Here is an 18,779-nt window from a genome sequence, read left to right on the forward strand (position 1 = left end):
AGGGGTATTTTTTTCTTTACATAGTTCTGTATTTCCGAAACATGCCCTGATGAACGTACATGTATTTTATTTTTTTAACAACAGACAATAACATTATGAAAAGCGATGACGCGTTCTGGAGAGCTAGCTTGCAGACAGGAAATAAGACAATTAAAGGCCAACGTAGCCAAGCCGGTGTAGCTCAGTGGTTGAGTGTCTACCTATGAACCAAGTCACGGGTTCGACTCCCGGGATTTCGGGCTTGATCTCCAGTGTGGGGCGTGCAGGAGGCAGCTGAGCCATGATTCCCTCTCATCATGGATGTTTCTCTCTCCCTCTCCCATAAACATGTATTAAAGAAGAAAAAAGAAAAGAAACGGAACGGAACTGCTCAACCTGGAGCAGGAGGGCCTGGCAGGTCTTGGCCGAGGGGAGGAGTCGCGGGGCGGAGGAGGTGCCTGGTGCCTCTCGGAGCGCAGTGCACGCCCGGCCGCGGGGAGGGGCAGCAGCGCCCCCACCTGGCGCCGGCGTCGCGGGCTGGCGCGCACCCCCAGCTCAGGTGCGTGGAGAGCAGAGCGCACCCCGCGCGCCGTGCTCTCCGGGGGCCGGGCTCCCGCGGGCCGTGCCGGGCGGCGGGACGGTGAGGGCGCGGCGCCCGAGCGGCCCTGACCCCGCCGGGCTGCAGCGGGAGCCGGGGCTGGAGCGGGGGAGCCGCGCCCGCGCCGCGGAGGGAGGGAGGGGACGGGGGAGGCGCTGGGGAGGCGCGCGGCGCGGGCGCGCACAGGCGCGCGGGGCGGCGCGGACCCTCGCGGGCAGCTCGCCCTCCGCTCCCGGGTCCTCGGCTGCCGGCGGCTCAGCCCGCGGCCCCTCCGCCTCGACTCTGGGCGCCCGCGGCCGCACCCTGCCGCCGCCGATGGGGATCCGAGAGTTCCCCGGCGGCGCGCCCCGGGGCAAAGGCATCGCCACGTGAGTAGCGCCTGGAGCGGGCGCGCGCGCGGGCGGGCGGACGGGCGGCCCTGGGCGGCTGGGGTGCCGGGCGGTGGGGGGCTCGGGAAGGGGCGGCGCTGCCCTGCAAGTTCCCGACGGCCTGGCCCTCTCCAGTCGCCACCCCCCCGCCTCCGCCTTGCCCCAGGCGCCCAGGACCGGGCACCGGCGACGGCACCCGACGCCGCCGAGGCTGCCGGGGAGCTGGGTGGGCGGCGAGCGGGCAGGGGGAGCGCGGCTTGGCGGTGGCACCTGCCCCTGGAGGCCAGACCGCGCCCCTGCTCGGCCTCCGATCCATCCTCACCGACCCCCCCCCCCCTTCCCCTCCGCATCTCTCCCGCCCGCCCTCCTGGCCGCAGTGGCATGAGAAGGTCCCCGGACGTCAGCCCGCGGAGACTGTCGGACATCAGCCCGCAGCTCCGGCAGCTCAAGTACTTGGTGGTGGACGAGGCCATCAAGGAGGACCTCAAGTGGTCGCGCTCCGTGGAGGACCTCACCGGCGGGCCCGCGGGGCTCACGTCCATCGAGGAGCGCATCCTGCGCATCACCGGCTACTACGGCTACCAGCCCTGGGCGGCGAGCTGCAAAAGTAAGGCCCGCACCTCCTGGCCCCCTGCCCCCTGCCCCCTGCCCCCTGCCCGGCCGGGCGTCCCCCCTGCCGTCCTGTGAGCGCGCGCAGCCGTGCGCCTGGCCGCCCTCCTGCGCCCTGAGCACAGGCACAGACCCAGGTTGGCAGCTTTGAGGGAGAGGCCTGGAGATGGGAGTTGTTGGGCGGCCTTGGGGGATTTCTGATCCATTCTCTTACACTCCAGATCCCCCCTTCCCCGTTCCCCACACACCTCCCTGTCCTATCCCTTGCTAGTGAGGGGAACCCTGGGAGACTTTGGGGATGGTGAGTCCTGCACTGTGAGGCTTTTCTGTGGACCTGAAGGTGTCACTCGCCAGAATGGGGCTTGGCTGGAGACTGCGCGCTCAGCTGGCCTGGATTGTAACTCTCCCTGTTCCTCTAGCCCAGTGGTTCTCAACCTTCCGGCCCTTTCAATACAGCTCCTCATGTGGTGACCCAACCGTACAATTACTTTCGCTGCTACTTCATCACTGTCATGTTGCTACTGTGATGAATCGTCATGTAAATAGCTGATCTGCAGGATGGTCTGAGGCAACCCCTGGGAAAGGGTCGTTCGACCGCCAAAGGGGTCGCGACCCACAGGTTGAGAACCGCTGCCTAGACCCCCGATGGGGGACAACTCGAATTTTTATCCGTCCTCCCTGGAGGGCTGGGCGTGGACCCCTCTAGGTGCGGTACAGATACCTGGCTGGTGTCAGGTGGAGCCGCCGAAACGTTCCTGAGCCGATGGGCCGGGCTGGTGGCATTGACAGTGTGGTGATCAGCGATGCAGGCGTTACCGGTGTGTGAGCGGGACTCCTCGGGGGACATTGCTTTCTCTGGGTTTGGAAGGCAGAGGGTGACGACCACTCACTCGGGGTACCCCTGACTGCAAACCACACGGAGGGGGACCCGTCCCCACGGTCTGTTTCCTGACCACAGAGAGGCAGGCAGTGACCCCTGGGGTGCGTGTGAGACATGCGTGACACGGTCCCATTCGTGATACAAGGCTAGCAGCTTCGTGATCCCGGGGTATGTTTCTACCCTTTGTTGCTTGACATCGGAACATATTTTGTTGGTCCTTAGGGGGAAAAAAATCCAGCTCTCGTAAATTAATCACAGTCCGTTCTAAAAATACATCCCCTTTTAGCGTGTGTGTGTGTGTGTTGTGGTGGTGGTTTTATTTTCCCCTAAAACCCCTGGTTTCAAGTCAAAGGTCAGTGGTGTGCTGGCAGTTAGCGGGTTCCTTTTCAGTCCTTTGCAGGAAGAAATGTGGGACGTCAGTGTTTTCTCTTCGTGTCCTTGTTTCTGAAGGACGGTGGCGATTGCGTTGAGCTCTGTCTAAAGGTCGCCCGGGTCTCCTCCCATCTCCTGCGTCTGCTGCTAAAATTGTAGCGGGTCAGAAGCTGGCTTTGGGTTCTAGAAGGAAGGCAAAGATCCGAGTTCCCTTTTCAGCTGGAAAGCCCTGGCCGTAGAACCACAAGCCCATTTCTCCTGGACACAGGCACAGGAGACTCGGATTGTATTTCTGCCTCTTAAACTTCTGTTAGAATCCTCTGTCTCGTAGTCCTAGCCTCTGCTTCCCGAGTCACTGAAGACGGTGGTATCAGCCGCAGCCTTCATGGGCCCGTCTCGTTAGCCCGGAGGTCATACTAAGGCTGGTCATTGTCATTCCGTCTGTGACCTTGGGAGCTCACGGCAGCGTTTGGCACAAGCATGCTTTATCATTAAGACAGGGGAATGTGTTGCCCGGCCAGTGTGGCTCAGTGGTTGAGCATCGACCTATGAACCAGGAGGTCACGGTTCCCTTCCCGGTCAGGGCACAGGCCCGGGTTGCGGTCTTGATCCCCACGTGGGGGCCGGGTAGGAGGCAGCCGATCCATGATTCTCTCTCCTCATTGATGTTTCTATCTCTCTCTCCCTCTCCCTTCCTCTCTGAAATCCATTAAAAAAAAAAAAAAAAAAAGACAGGGGAAAGGCCATGTGGAGAGATATTAGCAGACAAGGCTACGGTGAGCATAGGGCTGTGAATAAAATCAGCTCACCCCACTCTCTCCTCCTATGAAGATCCTTCTTTCCTCCAAGCTGTTTCCTTTGTACTAAAACGCTTTACTAGTAGGTGAAAACTGACATTTTGACGAATTAATTGGATTTTAAGTTTAAATTTGGAGAAACTAATGTTTGACTAATACAGCCAAAGACCTCTTAGAGCAATGCTTTAGCTGTTTTGAAGAGGAGAAAAAAAAATTCATCGAGAGCCTTATCTATACGTTGAAATCAGTGAGTTATCGTGTTTGTTGCTTAAGCATCGCGCTCAACAAACTGGGAGACATGCTCACAAAATAACTTATTCCCCCGGTCTCGGAGCACGTTACCTTTCCTGGCCTCGTGGATCAGGAGGAAATTATATTTCCTGTCCTCAGTGCAGAGCCCGGAGAGGCCTGTACCGTGAGGCACCTGGTCCGTTGTTTTGGTCAATGAGGGAGACAGGCCTTTGAGCAGCTGTCTAGGACATGGGCACGCGTCCTGCTCTCGTGCTGCGGCTTGAGGTGGCCTTGACCTTGACAGCATTTGAGACGAGAGAAATGATTGACCTGCAGGAGGCTCAAGGGCGTTGGGGCCTCTGAGCCGTCTCAGAACAGTTGTCTGGCTTGACAGATGTTTCCTGTGACATTCCGAGTTCCTCCTGTCTGTGGGGGTCTCGTCCACGGGCCTGGACCAGGTGAGATTCTATCAGGGAATCATTTTTATCCTTCCGCACCATCCACTTCTTGGCGATGGAGATTTATAAAAATTTGGGCTACGTCCTCAAAGTTTGATTCCCAAGGGTTGGAAGAAAGATGTTTCTTCATGAATGTAGACTCTGCTTCTTTTTTTTTTTTTTTTTTACAAGTTGAGTCTGCTTGTTCCCAGTGAACGTATATTAAGATGTTCTCTTGCCGAAACCGGTTTGGCTCAGTGGATAGAGCGTCAGCCTGCGGACTGAAGGGTCCCAGGTTCGATTCCGGTCAAGGGCATGTGCCTTGGTTTCGGGCACATCCCCAGTAGGAGATGTGCAGGAGGCAGCTGATGGATGTTTCTCTCTCATCGATGTTTCTAAATCTCTATCTCTCCCTTCCTCTCTGTAAAAAATCAATAAAAAAAAATATATTTAAAAAAAAAAAAAGAAAAAAAGATGTTCTCCTCTGGAGAACCCCGTGGGCCAGGCTGGGACTTTAGAAAATCCCTGCATGCTCATGAACACGCTCATTTGTAAATGGCATAACCATCCCTCCACCCATCCATCCACCAGCAGACCATTCACTGCTTCCAGGGGGCAGCAAATGCGGTCCCTTCTAAGTACACGGTACAGTCACTGTTTCCTAGAAAATTATGTAGAGGGAGACAAGACGGGCAGGTGTCACTCCACGAGGCCTCACGCTCTCCTGGACCATCTGTCTCACAGGCGCACACGTGTGCTCGTTGGACGAAACAGCTTGGACGGCCTTGGATCCCCCCCTCCCGCTGACCTCATGACACTAACCATCGGTTGCATCATGACTTCTTGTAGGGCGTCACCCACAGCTCGTGAGCAGCAGGCTAGGGGGTGGGGCCCCTGGCAACTTCCCTTTCTCTTCCTTTATAAAAACTCAAGCTCAGCCCAGCCGACGTGGCTCAGGGGTTGAGCATCAACCTGTGAACCAGGAGGTCACGGTTCGATTCCCGGTCAGGGCACATGCCCCCGTTATGGGCTCCATCCCCAGGGAGGGGGGCGGCAGGAGGCAGCCGATCAATTATTCTCTCTTATCTTCATGGTTTCCATTTCGCTCTCCCTCTCCTTCCTCTCTGAAATAAAAAAAATATATATATATATATTTTTCAAAAACACAACAAAAACCCCAATTGCTTAAACCATTGGTTATTGGAGACTGACTCAATTCCCAGCCTTCCCCGGCTCCCTGGAGGGGGACGTGGGACGGAAAGTTCCAACCTCTCCTTAGCGTTGGTGCCATGGCAACCAGCCCCCCCCCCAGCCTCCCCCCCAGCCCCCGCCTCCGGGCTCCCTGCAAGCCAGGTCTTTAGTACAAACTCAGGTGTAGCTGGCAAGAGCTCACCCATTCCCCTTCATTGCTCTTATCAGGGAATGTCAAGGGTTGGAGGGGCTCTGGGCCAGAAATGCGGGTGAAAACGAAGTATATAATTCTTTCCTTTTTTTAAAAAAAAAACTTTTAAATTGAATTTATTGGGGAGACATTGGTTTATAAAAGTACATAGGTTTCAGGTGTCCGATTCTACAAACTGTAATCTGTGCATTGTATTGTGTGTTCACCACCCCAAGTCAAATCTTAGTGTTAGGCTCCATCTGATCACAGCTCCATCCATCCATCCATCCATCCATCCATCCGTAGAACATCCTTAAAGAAAGCCATTGAGGTTCCCATAACACGGGGTGTGCCAGGAAGGGGTGGGGCCAGGACCCTCAGTCCGCTATGCCCCGCCCCCTTCGGGAGTCAGCTGGGGAAAGAGTGACCAGGAGAAGGTGGGACAAGGACTTTGAGATGACCCAAGGGCCTTTGTGGCCAGCCACGGGGGCGGTACTGTAAGCCATCTCTGAGCATCCTTTGTAGCCAGGGGTGGCCACGGGCGGGCCGTGGTTTTGGGCGATGAAATATACATGAAATGCCTGAGAGAGGAGTCTCTTGCTGCCCAGAAGGGAGAAGCCTGCCGGAGAGAAAGTTCTGGGTTATCCTCGTCCCCCTCCGCCCTGCCCAGATCCGGACACAGTGCCACCGCCGTCACCATGTGGATGGGAACTCCCCGATCCGCTGGCAGGGCAAGGGGGTGGGAGCAGTCTGGGTCTCGGCTGGCATGTCCCAGCCTCTCCGGCCTGGGTGGGATCGTGTGTGTGTGTGTGTGTGTGTGTGTGTGTGTGTTTCCAGTCTTAGCGCAGGAGGGAAGCCAGCCGCCTGGCTTTCTGTGCTTTGCACCTGAGCTCATTTGTAACCGGGACAGCTCTCCAATTCCGAGTTGCAGAAAGAATGATTGAAATTCAATCAAGCGGGCCTTCCTATTGATCGGAGTCGCTCACCAACGGAATAGACTTCTTTTATCTTGTTCTTGGGAGCGGCTCTTCCTCCGTGCCACCCCCACCCCGGGCCCCATGTGATGGATGTCCCTGCCAGCCATCGGGTAGTCAGACCCTGCGGTCACCTTGGTCCGTCCTCCTGCCTCCTGCACACCTCATTGCCAGACGCCCGGCGGGTCCTGTCTCGTCACCTTCCTGGGGTTGTGGTCCAAAGTTACACAAATGATGGTGGCACGTGTGAAGTGCGAGATCTTATTTTCATGTCACCCTTTCCCCCCTTTCCGGCTGCCTTGGTCAAGGCTCTTTTTAAAATATATATATTTTTGTGTTGACTGCAGAGAGGAAGGGAGAGAGAGAGAAACATCAATGATGAGAGAGAATCCTTGATCGGCTGCCTCCTGCATGTCCCATACTGGGGATCGAGCCCTGACCAGGAATCGAACCCGGGACCTCTTGGTCCATGGGACGACGCTCAACCACTGAGCTATACCAGCCGGATTCTCACTCTTGTTGCTTTAGCACTAGCAAGAGGGAATGATAGAGACACAGTAGGCATGTAGTGTTTATTGAATGAATGAATGAATGAATGAATGAATGAATGAACGAACCCATTCATATCTGGAAGGCCTGTTTAGTGAGGGCCATATGACTGTCACAAGGATTTCGGTGGGACACACTCCTATAAGTTTAAACCAGGTGACATTTGAGGTCCTTTCCAACTCAAAGGCTTTATGAATCTTGGTCAAGGAAGAGGAGAGTGTCGAGGTAAGAGTGAGAGGATGGGTTGCAAGAGAAGATGCTTGCGGAAGTATTTTAAAAATTACGAAGTAGAAAAACAAAATGCTGCTAGGCTGTCCATCGCATTATCCCAGTCGGTAGCTGTACCACGGGACTGAAATCCCAGAATTTTTGGAGGGGAGAGAGTTAAAAATTAGGTCCAAGTTACAGACTCTAAAAAGAACAAAAAATACAAGCAAAGGTCTTTGAACCTCACTGAAGTTTGACTCGGCCTCTGAATTCTAAGCAAACATACGAGCTGCCGCCCTAAACCTTACCCTTTTTTTCCACGGCAGAAAATAGAAGCACATTTCGGACAGCTGTGTGTAAATTTTCTTTTTATTTTTGAACTGTGGATATGATCAGGTACCTCCCCCAAAATGAACGAAAACAGTGAGGAAAACACTTCCTGCTTCCTGGAGAATGGTTTACTTTCCACTCGCCGTTCATCCCTGGACGCTGTTATAAAATCAGACTCGTTTGGCCCGGCCGGTGTGGCTCAGGAGTTGAGCATCGACCTATGAACCAGGAGGTCACGGTTCGATTCCCTGGTCAGGGCACACGCCCCGGGGGTTGCAGGCTCGATCCCCAGTGTGGGGGCGTGCAGGAGGCAGCCGGTCCATGATTCCCTCTCATCATTGGTGTTTCTCTCTCCCTTCCTCGCTGAAATCAATCTATACTAATAAAAGCCTAGGTGATCCTTGCGCCCTCGCGTGACGCCCTCACATCATCACAAGATGGCCGGCAGGGAGGGTAGTTGTGGGCGATCAGGCTGGCAGGGGAGGGCAGTTGGGGGCCATCGGGCCGGCAGGGGAGGGCAGTTGGGGGCCATCGGGCCGGCAAGGGAGGGCAGTTGGGGGCCATCAGGCCGGCAGGGGAGGGCAGTTGGGGGCCATCGGGCCGGCAGGGGAGGGCAGTTGGGAGCCATCGGGCCGGCAGGGGAGGGCAGTTGGGAGCCATCGGGCCGGCAGGGGAGCAGTTAGGCGTCAATCAGTCTGGCAGGGGAGCGGTTAGGGGGTGATCAGGCAGGCAAGCAGGTGAGCAGTTAGGAGCCAGCAGTCCCAGATTGTGAGAGGGATGTCTGACTGCGGGGATCAGGCCTAAACCATCAGTCGGACATCTCCCGAGGTGTCCCAGATTGGAGAGGGTGCAGGATGGGCTGAAGGACACCACCCTCACCCCCTGTGCATGAATTTCATGCACCGGGCCTGTAGTATATATATATATATATATAAAGAGAGACGTTATCTTCACGCCTTCTTTCCTGTAAGGATGCAGTCAGGTTGCGAGAGGGACTTCACCTGGCCTGGGGAGGCAGGAGGTGACGGGGAACAGGTGTGAGGGGGACAGGCAGAGACGCTTCTGACAACGGCCCCGTCGAGCCGAAAGAAGTCACGTTCGTTCCTTCTGTCACCTGGCCCTTGATTGCGCTTGGGACCTGGGGACCTAGGACGGGGACTAAGGGGACCATTTCCTTCGGAACAGACCTGGGTTGGTGCATATCCCTCCTGCAGGTGTCATGGTTGAAAAGGGAGTCATTTCACAAAACCTCCGCAGTCTGATTGCACCTGCTCGGGGCCCTGCTGGGAGCGGCTCGGACTTCCCTGCCCTCTGCTTCTTAGCGTCCGTCCCTCGCTCACGGATGGAGCTGCTCCCAGCCTGCCCTGTCTCCGCCGCCTCCTCATGGACACTCTGCCTCTGAGGTTGCTGACCTCAGTGCTTCTCTCGAAACCGCCTCATCAACAGAATTCGATGAGTCAGTAGCCAGGACTGATAGCTTCAGATGAAAGGGAACCCCCCCCCCCTTTCCTGGTTTCCTCCGTCCTAAGCGATAAATAAGGTGCTCTTTTTGCAACTGAAATTTCAGGAGCCGAGGAAAGAGCCCCAGAGGGTGGACGAGCCAAATCTCTGTGGGTCTCCTGGGGATGTGGGGCCAGTGGAGTCCGGCCCGTGTGGCTCAGTGGTTGAGCATCGGCCTAGGAACCAGGAGGTCAGGGTTTGATTCATGGTCAAGGGCACATGCCCAGGTTGTGGGCTCGATCCCCAGTGTGGGGCGTGCAGGAGGCAGGCGATCCATGATTCTCTCTCATCTCGGATGTTTCCCTGTGCAAATAGCTCCTGCTGCTTAATCCTGGAGATGTAGGACTAGGAGGGTTTGGAGAGGTTTCCTACCCTCACGCCCTCGCACTGCAGGTAAGGACATGGGGTCCCAGGCCCTGAGGGGACTTGCCCAGGATCCTGCCGCTCAAGCAGAGAGGAGACCAGCGTGAAGTCTAGTCCAGTTTATTCTCCATATCACCCTGCCTCCCGAAACCTCTGCTGGGGTGTGGGCCTGGGTCCATCTGCCCCGGGGATGCGGCATCTGCTCTCGGCACAGCCTAAGGCCGAGGGAGGATTAGTGGTTCTGCTAAAACCCGGGTCCCTAATTGTACCTCTGGGGAGGACAAATGATTCACGGCCCAGTGAATCAGAGGGAGCCAGTTCAGAGCGAATTCACGGGGAGAAAAGGCTGTCGGTTGCCTGGTTACCAGAGTGACAAACACAGAGTGATTTGTGTTGTGTGTGCCGTGGGGAAGGTTGCCTCATCGTCACGGTCAAGGCTGAGATGTGGAGGTCAAGGCCCTCTCTCTTGGGCAGATGGGAAACCGGTCACTTGGGGTGGGTGGTCTCACCACAGGATCGGCTCCTGCGCCCCCCGTGCCGAGAGCGGCCAGGGGCGCAGCTGGCCGTCATCGTGTTCACAAGGACAGCTGGCTCCTGGCCGGGTGGCTCCGCCGGCTGGAAGGTCGTCCCGTACATCGCAAGGCTGTGGGTGTGATTCCCCGTCAGGGCGCGCACCTCCGTTGCAGTTCGATCCCCGGTCCGGTCGGGGTGCATACGGGAGGCAACGGATCAATCGGATGTTCCTCTCTCCCATCCATGCTCCTCTCTCTGTCTCTCCCCCCCCTTCTTCTCTCTCCCTTTCAAAACAAAATCAATAAAAACAGTTGTCGGGTGAGGATTAACCCCTAGAGTGCCGGGGGTGGGGTGGGGGCGCTATCGAGCTCTTCCTGTCTTTCGCCAAAAGTGCCGGGAGCGCTATCAAAGCTTCCAAATGGCGTCCAGTTCTAAGTCTGCTTTTATCAGTGATGATGATATTGCTAGATATGTCAATGTAGTAAAGGCTTCCTTACGTTTTTGAATATGTCACTTCATTTACTTGGGATTCATAATTTTTTTCCTAAACTGCTGTAACATCAGCAAAAATGCCTTGGCAATTTTAGCATCGTTCCTAGGCTATGGGTTGGCACTCAAAGGGTTAAAATTGATGATGATGATGATGATAGATCGCCGTTCCTGAGCCCTGACTGTGGGTCATTCATGGTGCCAGGTGCAGGCTCCCTGACACTTTATCAGAACATTCGCGTCGGGTGCTCCTATCATCCCCATTTTACGTAGAAAAGGGAGGGCGCCCGGCCGGGGTGGCTCAGTGGTTGAGCGCCGACCTCTGACCCGGAGGCCGCGTTCCATTCCCGGCCTCCAGCCCGGCTGATGTTAGAGATCCGTTAGGATGAATGGAACTACGTGGAGACGATTCCCCCTTTAAAGCAGATCCCCTTTCATCGCGAGGACAATCCCTCCGCCTCACTCACCGTGAGGCGGCCTGGCTCACAAAGCCCCTGGTTTATAAAATCGCAAAATCCGTCCTCTTAGCCACACAAAAAAAGCTCTAATCTCCAGGGAACACGGGTATTAAAGATTTTAAAAGTGGCCGCGAACGCACAGAGAATAACAGGGGTCCTCACTCGGCAGAGAATTCACGAGGGCCGGTGGGCACCCCGGGCGGCCCTCCCTTCTGTTGGTGGAAAACAGCTTCCGATGCCTGATTTCCATGATTCCTAATTTGCATAATCTCATTGGGATCGCAGTCCAGTGAGGGTCTACAGAAGGAATTTTTTTTTTTAAGCAAAAGTGTGGAAAATGTGTTTATTTTAATCTTTATTGTTGAAAGTCTTACATATGTTCACTTTTTCCTCCCCCATTGATCCCCTCCCGCCCACCTCCACCCCAGGCCTTCAGCACCCCACTGTCGGTGTCCGTGGGCCATGGGCCGTGCATTATCTGCACACAAGGCCTTGGTTTATTACCTCCCACCCATCCACCCTCCCCCGCCTTCCCTCTGAGATTCCACACTCTGTCCCCTGCCTCCATGGCTCTGGATTCACTCCGTCCATCAGTTTATTTTGTTACTTAGACTCCACGTGTGAGTGCGATCAGGGGATACGTGTCCTTCTCTGACTGGCTTCTGTCACTCAGCATGATGCTCTCCAGGTCCCTCCTGCTGTCTCAGAGGGTAAGTGCTCCTTTTTCACGGCTGCATAATATTCCACGGGGTCAACGTCCCACAGCTTTTCTATCCACTCCTCTCCTGATGGGCACTTGGGCTGTTCCCAGATCTTCGCTACTATAATTGTGCTGCTGTGCACATAGAGATGCACACACTCTTTCTCTACAGAAGGAATTTCAGTGTTTGCCTTTCACGTAGGTTTTGCTTTAGACTTAGGTCTCGTGTTCTCGTTAACGAGAAAATCACCTGCGACTCTTGTTCCCGATGGTAGGCAATGGCAGGGAGCCGGATGTGGGTGGCCCGGGACTAGGTGCCGTAGAGAATCAATTCTCCGGAAGGACGTGGGGACGCCCCTCACATCATAGGGGAGACGGGGGTGTGAGCCATTGCGGTGTCTAAGGGGAGCGCCATCCATGTCTGGGTTCGACTCCAGGCGCGATGTTGAGCCCCCCTCTGTGCCGGGAGGAACGGAACCGGAGCGGAGACAGATCCGGATTCCCTGCCAATGGGAATGGACGCATCAAGCTACTCCTAGTGTTTGTGGGAAAGGCGACGCAGCACATTCTCAAGCTTATGAATGAAGCTGCCAGGGGGACCTTTGTCTTGATTCACAGGTGGCTGCCCCTCGGGCTGTCGTTGCTCTAATTGGCACCAGGGGAGGATGGCTGCTCCTGTCTGACAGCTACAGCGCCATTCCCCTCGAGGGCTGATGCTTTCATTTAGGAAGAGACAGAGAAAAGGAGGAAGTCCTGGAGGCAGCAGGAGTGCAGAGAGCTCGGTGCTTGCAGAGCGGCCGCCTGAATACAGAGCCCAGGACAAAACCCTTGATAAACGCCTCTGAGTAGCCCTGCCTGGGTGGCTCAGTGGTTGAGTGTGGACCTATGAACCAGGAGGTCAGGGCTCGGCTCCCCGGTCAGGGGTCAAGGGCACATGCCCGGGGTTGTGGGCTCGATCCCCAGTGTGGGGCGTGCAGGAGGCAGCCGATCCGTGATTGTCTCTCATCCTTGATGTTTTTATCTCTCTCTCTCCTTTCCTCTCTGAAAAACATTTCAAGAAAAAATTTAAAAAGACAAAGCAAAACAGAAACGCCCTAGAATCCTTCCTCGCTCCCCGCGCTCCTGCTGACACAGGGATGGATGGGGTCCCGGACACGGGGCTGGGGGCCTGGACGGCGCCCTCTGGCCTCACCCGGCATCTCTTTGCCCGTGTGTGTCCACCTGAGGCCAGACGCCCAGTGAAGCCCCCTTATCGCCGGAGTCCAGGGGGTCCCGCTTTATCCAGGGCACAGCTGTTAGCAACGTGTCAGGGGAAATGGCCCAGAGAATAAAGCTGCAAAGCCCCGTCCATTTGGGCCTCCAGTGTGGGTCATGACGGAGCCATTTCTATCAAAATTAATATTTGATTGAGCGTGGCGGGTAGGCGAGCCCCGGAGAGGAGGCGGGGTGGGTAATGGACTGGGGGAGGTGGCACCAATTCTGTGCGATGCCGTGAAGCTAATTGCCTCTTTACAGAAAGCCTCCCACCACCTGCGAGTCAGAAAAGACTCCCCGTGCATTAAGGGACGAGGGTTGGCAGCCACGGATGGAAAAAGAGCCCAGAGGATGAAAAGGACCTAAATGACAGCCATGACCACCTTCTTCCCCAGGAGAAAAAGAAAATAGGGACGACGTGTCTTTCTGGATCCGTGGCTGACGTTAAAAATAATCCGACATTGTACAAGCGCTAGCACCCGTGGCCGGCATATGGAGGGGCACGGAGCATCCATTATCCCGGCATTTCGCACGATTGCCACTGAGTTTTACTGCATGTTCTTCCAGGTTGTAGTCTCACCTCTGTGTTTTGCATAACTAACGGGGTTTTTTTGTTTGTTTGTTTGTTTGTTTTTTAATATATTTTATTGATTTTTTACAGAGAGGAAGGGAGAGAGATAGAGAGTCAGAAACATCGATGAGAGAGAAACATCGATCAGCTGCCTCCTGCACATCCCCCACTGGGGATGTGCCCGCAACCCAGGTACATGCCCTTCACCGGAATCGAACCTGGGACCCTTCAGTCCGCAGGCCGACGCTCTATCCACTGAGCCAAACTGGTTTTGGCGTAACTAACGGGTTTTTGTGTGTGTTTTTTTCTTCCTTTTTTCTTTGCTTTTTGGAGACTCTATTTTTGTGAAAGTGTACAAAGGAATTGTCTGCCTAGAGCTCTCCCCCTCCCCCCTCACTCGCGCGCCCCCTCTAGGCCCACATCCCCTGGGGAACGAGTTTGCTTATCTGCATTTCTGGTAATTCTCTCCACCCGTCTAAATAATACGCTGATGACTTTATTTTTTTATCAGGAGCTATCTTACCTAATAATAGACAAACATGGTAATTGACCATACCTTCGCTACGCCTCCCATTAGCTAATTGGCGAGATATGCAAATTAACTGCCAACAAAGATGGCGCCCGGCAGCCACGAAGCTGGAGCGAGCAGGAGGCTTGCTTGCTCCAGTGATGGAGGAAGCCAAGGTTCCCCGCCTGCTGCGGACTGCTCTAAGCTACACTCAAAGCAACAAAGTTTCAATTATAGAAGCTAAACAAACCCCAGATACCTGCTTTCAGCTGGCCATGGAGCTGGAGCGCAGGAGGCTTTCCCTCCCACCCGCGCTGGCTGGCTCTGACCTCCACTCCAGGCTACAAAGTTTCAATTATAGAAGGTAAATAAATCCCAGAAAAAAAGGAGAGGCTGGGAGCTTCTGTCGCTGGGGAGGCTTGGCCAGCCTGAAAATGGCCCTCAGCCCTTCACCCAGACTGGCCAGGCACCCCAGTGGGGACCCCCCACCCTAAAGGTGGTGTGGCCAGCCTGAAAACAGCCATCAGCCCCTCACCCAGGCTGGCCAGGTACCCCAGTGGCACCCCAGTGGGAACCCCTACCCTGAAGGGCAAACCAGCCGGCCCCCACCCATGCACCCGGCCTCTATCCTATATAATAAAAGGGTAATATGCAAACTGACCCTAACAGCAGAAAGACTGGGAATGACTGGTCACTATGACCCACACTGACCACCAGGAGGCAGACGCTCAATGCAGGAGCTGCCCCCTGGTAGTCAGTGCGCTCCCACATGGGGGAGCTCTGCTCAGCCACAAGCCAGGCTTCCGACTGCCAGCATAGCAGTGGTGGTAGGAGCCTCTCCTGCCTCCTCAGCAGCGCTAAGGATGTCAAACTGCAGCTTAGGCCTGCTCCCCACTGGCAGGTGGACATCCCCCAAGGGCTCTCGGGCTGCCAGAGGGATGTCTGACTGCCAGCTTAGGCCCAATCCCCCGGGGAGCAGGCCCAAACCAGCAGGTGGTCATCCCCTGAGGGGTCCCAGACTGCGAGAGGGCACAGGCTGGGCTGAGGGACCCCCCGGACCCCGCCCGAGTGCACAAATTTTTGTGCACTGGGCCTCTAGTTTAAAATACACCAAAAGGTATCAGAAAAGCAATAGGACCACCATCCAGCTTTATTGAAGTCTATGTTGCCTTCTCCCTTGCTTTTTTTTTTTTTTTTAATTTGATATATTTTTATTGATTTCAGAGAGGAAGGGAGAGGGAGAGAGATAGAAACATCCATGCTGAGAGAGAATCACGGATCGGCTGCCTCCTGCACGCCTCCTACTGGGGATGGAGCCCAAAACCCAGGCATGTGCCATTGACCGGGAATCGAGCCATGACCTCCTGGTTCATAGGTCGACGACACTCAACCACTGAGCCACACCGGCCGGGCTGCTTTGTTTTTTTAAGGAAAAGAAAGTTGCAGATACATTTCAGTGCCCCATCCCCACCCCAGATCCCATCCCTTGGTGTCTCCCTCCCCTCCACAGGGCAGCCAGGACTTTGAACTTGATGTGCGTTTCCCCACAGCTGTTCTCAAACGCTTTGGTCTCCGATTCCCTTGCTATTCTTCACATTTAGTTACCATGGACCCCAAACTGGTAACTGTTAAGGTTCCCCGTGTTTGAAACAAGGACGGAGGCATTTTAGAAATCGTGGTGCATTGATCTGAAATGGCGGTAAACCCGTTGCACATTCATGTTTCAAGTCATCTTTTTATACAAAACCACTGCATTTTTAACGCAAAAGATTGGCATCGCTTTACACTTGGAGGATTGGGCTCCATCGCAGACAGCCGGCTGCTCCCAGCGCCTCCGTGTGGAATCAGTGTGATGGCGGCCCAGGTCGTGCGTGGAAACGTGTACGTGTCTGTTCCCTTGGGAGACACGTGAGTTCAGGAAACAGCTGAGATGCCAGAGGGGTGGGGGAACCTGAGAGGGAGTTAGGGAGCTCGTGCCACAGGGAGGACCGGCCGGCCTCTGGGCTGCACACCTGTCTCACTTGGCAAGCAAAGTGCAGCAGGTGAGCTGATGTGTCCACCCCCCCCCCCGCCCCGTCTTCAGGAGACCTGGTCTGTTCAGGCTGCTGGGCGGCCCCCACAGGCCCTGGGCTCGCCCCGCTGTGGAGGAAGTCGGGGTGGGGGTGGGGGTGGGGGGCGACGGTTCTGGCCTGGCCTGGCCACGCACAGTTCTTGGATCCTGGGAGACTCATTTAGCATCTCCAGCCTCAATTTTCTAACGTGGGCGACGTTTCTCGGGCCCTAAGGAGTGGGCACCAGGAGCTCATGTACGCGTCCTCCCTTGTCAACGCTCTGCAGACCCCTCCCTCCATGGGAACAGGGGGGCAGCCGTGACTTCATGTGTGGGCAGTCCTCACGCTCGCCTCCCGGCACCGTCCTTCCGCCCGGACGTGGATTTGGGGGGAGAAGGCTTCATCCGGCCCCGTGGGGAGTTCATCTCCTCCAGCATCGCTGTCCCGCCTCCCTCCCGCCCTGCTCTGTGCGATGGGTTTTGTGGGCGCTGTGTTACACTTGGGGGACCCTGAGCGGACCCGACATGGCAAGTGAGGGCTTGAAGTGAGGGATCAGTGGCTCGCTCCCTGTCTACATGCAATCACACGTCTCTGCATGGGTGCCCACATGTCTCCATCCGTGCACGTCAGACGGGGAGGAAAATGCGCTCCTTCCCCACCACCCGCCTCACTCTGTCACTGGTCACAAGGCCATTTGCTGCTGAAACTCCCGTCTCTCGCGTCACCTTTGCCCCAGCAGGTTCTTGGCTGGTTGGCGCCTCTTAAACCTTCCTCCCCGAACGGCCTGCGCCCTCGGGGACCCCACCTTGTGTCCCAGGACCTTTTGCTGCGCTCCCCGGAGTCACCCGTGGCCTGGCCCACCCTGGGGAGACTGTGGGAGGGCCCCAGGTCCGGGTGTCCGCACCGTGTTGACTTCTGACTGTACTCAGATGATCTCTGTGTGATCCCAAGATTTTTTTTTAAAATATATTTTATTGCATTTTTTACAGAGAGGAAGGGAAAGGATAGAGAGTTAGAAGCATCGATGAGAGAGAAACATGGATCAGTTGCTTCCTGCACACCCCCCACTGGGGATGTGCCCGCAACCAAGGTACATGCCCTTGACGGGAATCGAACCTGGGACCCTTCAGTCCGCAGGCCGACGCTCTCTCCACTGAGCCACACTGGTCAGGACCTGAGATTTTTTTAAGATGCGTGTTCACTTTCATTTTTTGTTGTTGCTCATTTTCTTTTCCACCCCGTTCCCCACCCATGCCTTACCCCATGGGGGTAACAACATAGCCAATATGTTCTTCAGATTGTTGTGTGTGTGTGTGATATGAGATCAACAAGTGAGAGATTGCAATATGCTGTATTTTCTTTTTGTTAAATATGTTTGTATTGATTTTCAAAGAGAGGAAGGGAGAGGGATAGAGAGAGGGAAACATCCGTGATGAGACCTAGCTGGTCTGGCTCTGTGGATAGAGCGTCGGCCTGCAGACTGAAGGGTCCCAGGTTCGATTCCGGTCAAGGGCACATGCCCGGGTTGTGGGCTCGATCCCCAGTAGGGGATGTGCAGGAGGCAGCTGATCCATGATTCTCATCATTGATATTCCTATCTCCCTTTCCCTTCCTTTCTGAAATCAATAAAAGAAAATATTTAAAAAGACAAAAACAAAACCATCAATGATGAGAGAGAATCATGGATCGGCTGCCTCCTGTGCACCCCCTACTGCTGGTCGAGCCACAACCGGGGCATGTGCCCTGACCGGGAATCAAACCAGTGACCTCTTGGTTTTGGGGTAGACTTTTTTCACCACTGAGCCACTCGGGCTGGGCTGCGTTCTATGTTCACCCTATCACCCCCTGTAGCCTTTGAAAACCCATATTCTGTGGGTGTGAGAAGGGCGATCAGATATACCAGGCCAATTTATCATGCAGTGGCCGCATGCAAATTTAAGGAGAACAGATTCTGTGTGCCATCTTACCCGCCACTCCCTGCCCCCCCCCTCCCCAATATGTAGCCATCATAATGAAAACGTTAAAAAATTAGGTCTTTGTCAGGTTTTTTTCCTCTTACTTTCATATCAGCCCATCCCCCCTCCCCCCATGCATGTGGAGGGGGTGCCTCCTGAATCATTGTATTGCCTAGTAGTATTTCTAAAGGTTTTTAAACATTTAGAGGTCGGGCCCTGCCTGCGGTGATGACAAGAGGAATCCACCAGGGGGCAGACCAAGCCAGTGTTGTGTTTGTTTTTATGATTTCAGGGAGGAATACTACTTCGGGACAGATCGACTCATAAAGGTTTCTCTCAGGACGAGTTCCTTGTCACCCACTTTTATTGATTTATTATTTTAAAACATATTTTTATTGATTTCAGAGAGGAAGGGAGAGGGAGAGAGAGAAAGAAGAAACGTCAGTGATGAGAGAGAATCATTGATCGGCGGCCTCCTGCACGCCCCCCTGCACAGGGGACTGAGCCGGAATCGAACTGCTCATAGGTCGACGTACAACCACTGAGCCGTGCCGGTCGGGCCCTGGTCCCCCTGTTTTAAAGGGTCTTGGTAAATGGCCGTGGCCCTCTGTGTGGAAACTGTATTCGCTGGACTGTTATTTTCTGTGTTGGTCGGACAGGGGGCTGGCCCTGTGCTTGCTCAATTCTGAGCACCCACACACGCAA

At 55.0% G+C, this 18,779-nt stretch overlaps 1 protein-coding gene across 1 annotated transcript in view; it reads left to right on the forward strand.

Moving 5' to 3' along the window:
* The first annotated feature begins 782 nt into the window (after positions 1 to 782).
* SLC35F3 (solute carrier family 35 member F3) overlaps positions 783 to 18,779 on the forward strand; it is a 53,585-nt gene continuing 35,588 nt past the window's right edge. The window contains exons 1-2 of the mRNA XM_081114603.1: positions 783 to 945; positions 1,323 to 1,552. Coding sequence (XP_080970729.1) covers positions 893 to 945; positions 1,323 to 1,552 — 283 coding nt within the window. The 5' untranslated portion in view covers positions 783 to 892. The remainder of the gene's footprint in view (positions 946 to 1,322; positions 1,553 to 18,779) is intronic.

The sequence above is a fragment of the Myotis nattereri genome (assembly GCF_964212035.1).
Source record: "Myotis nattereri genome assembly, chromosome: 20".
In the NCBI taxonomy this organism is placed as follows: domain Eukaryota; kingdom Metazoa; phylum Chordata; class Mammalia; order Chiroptera; family Vespertilionidae; genus Myotis; species Myotis nattereri.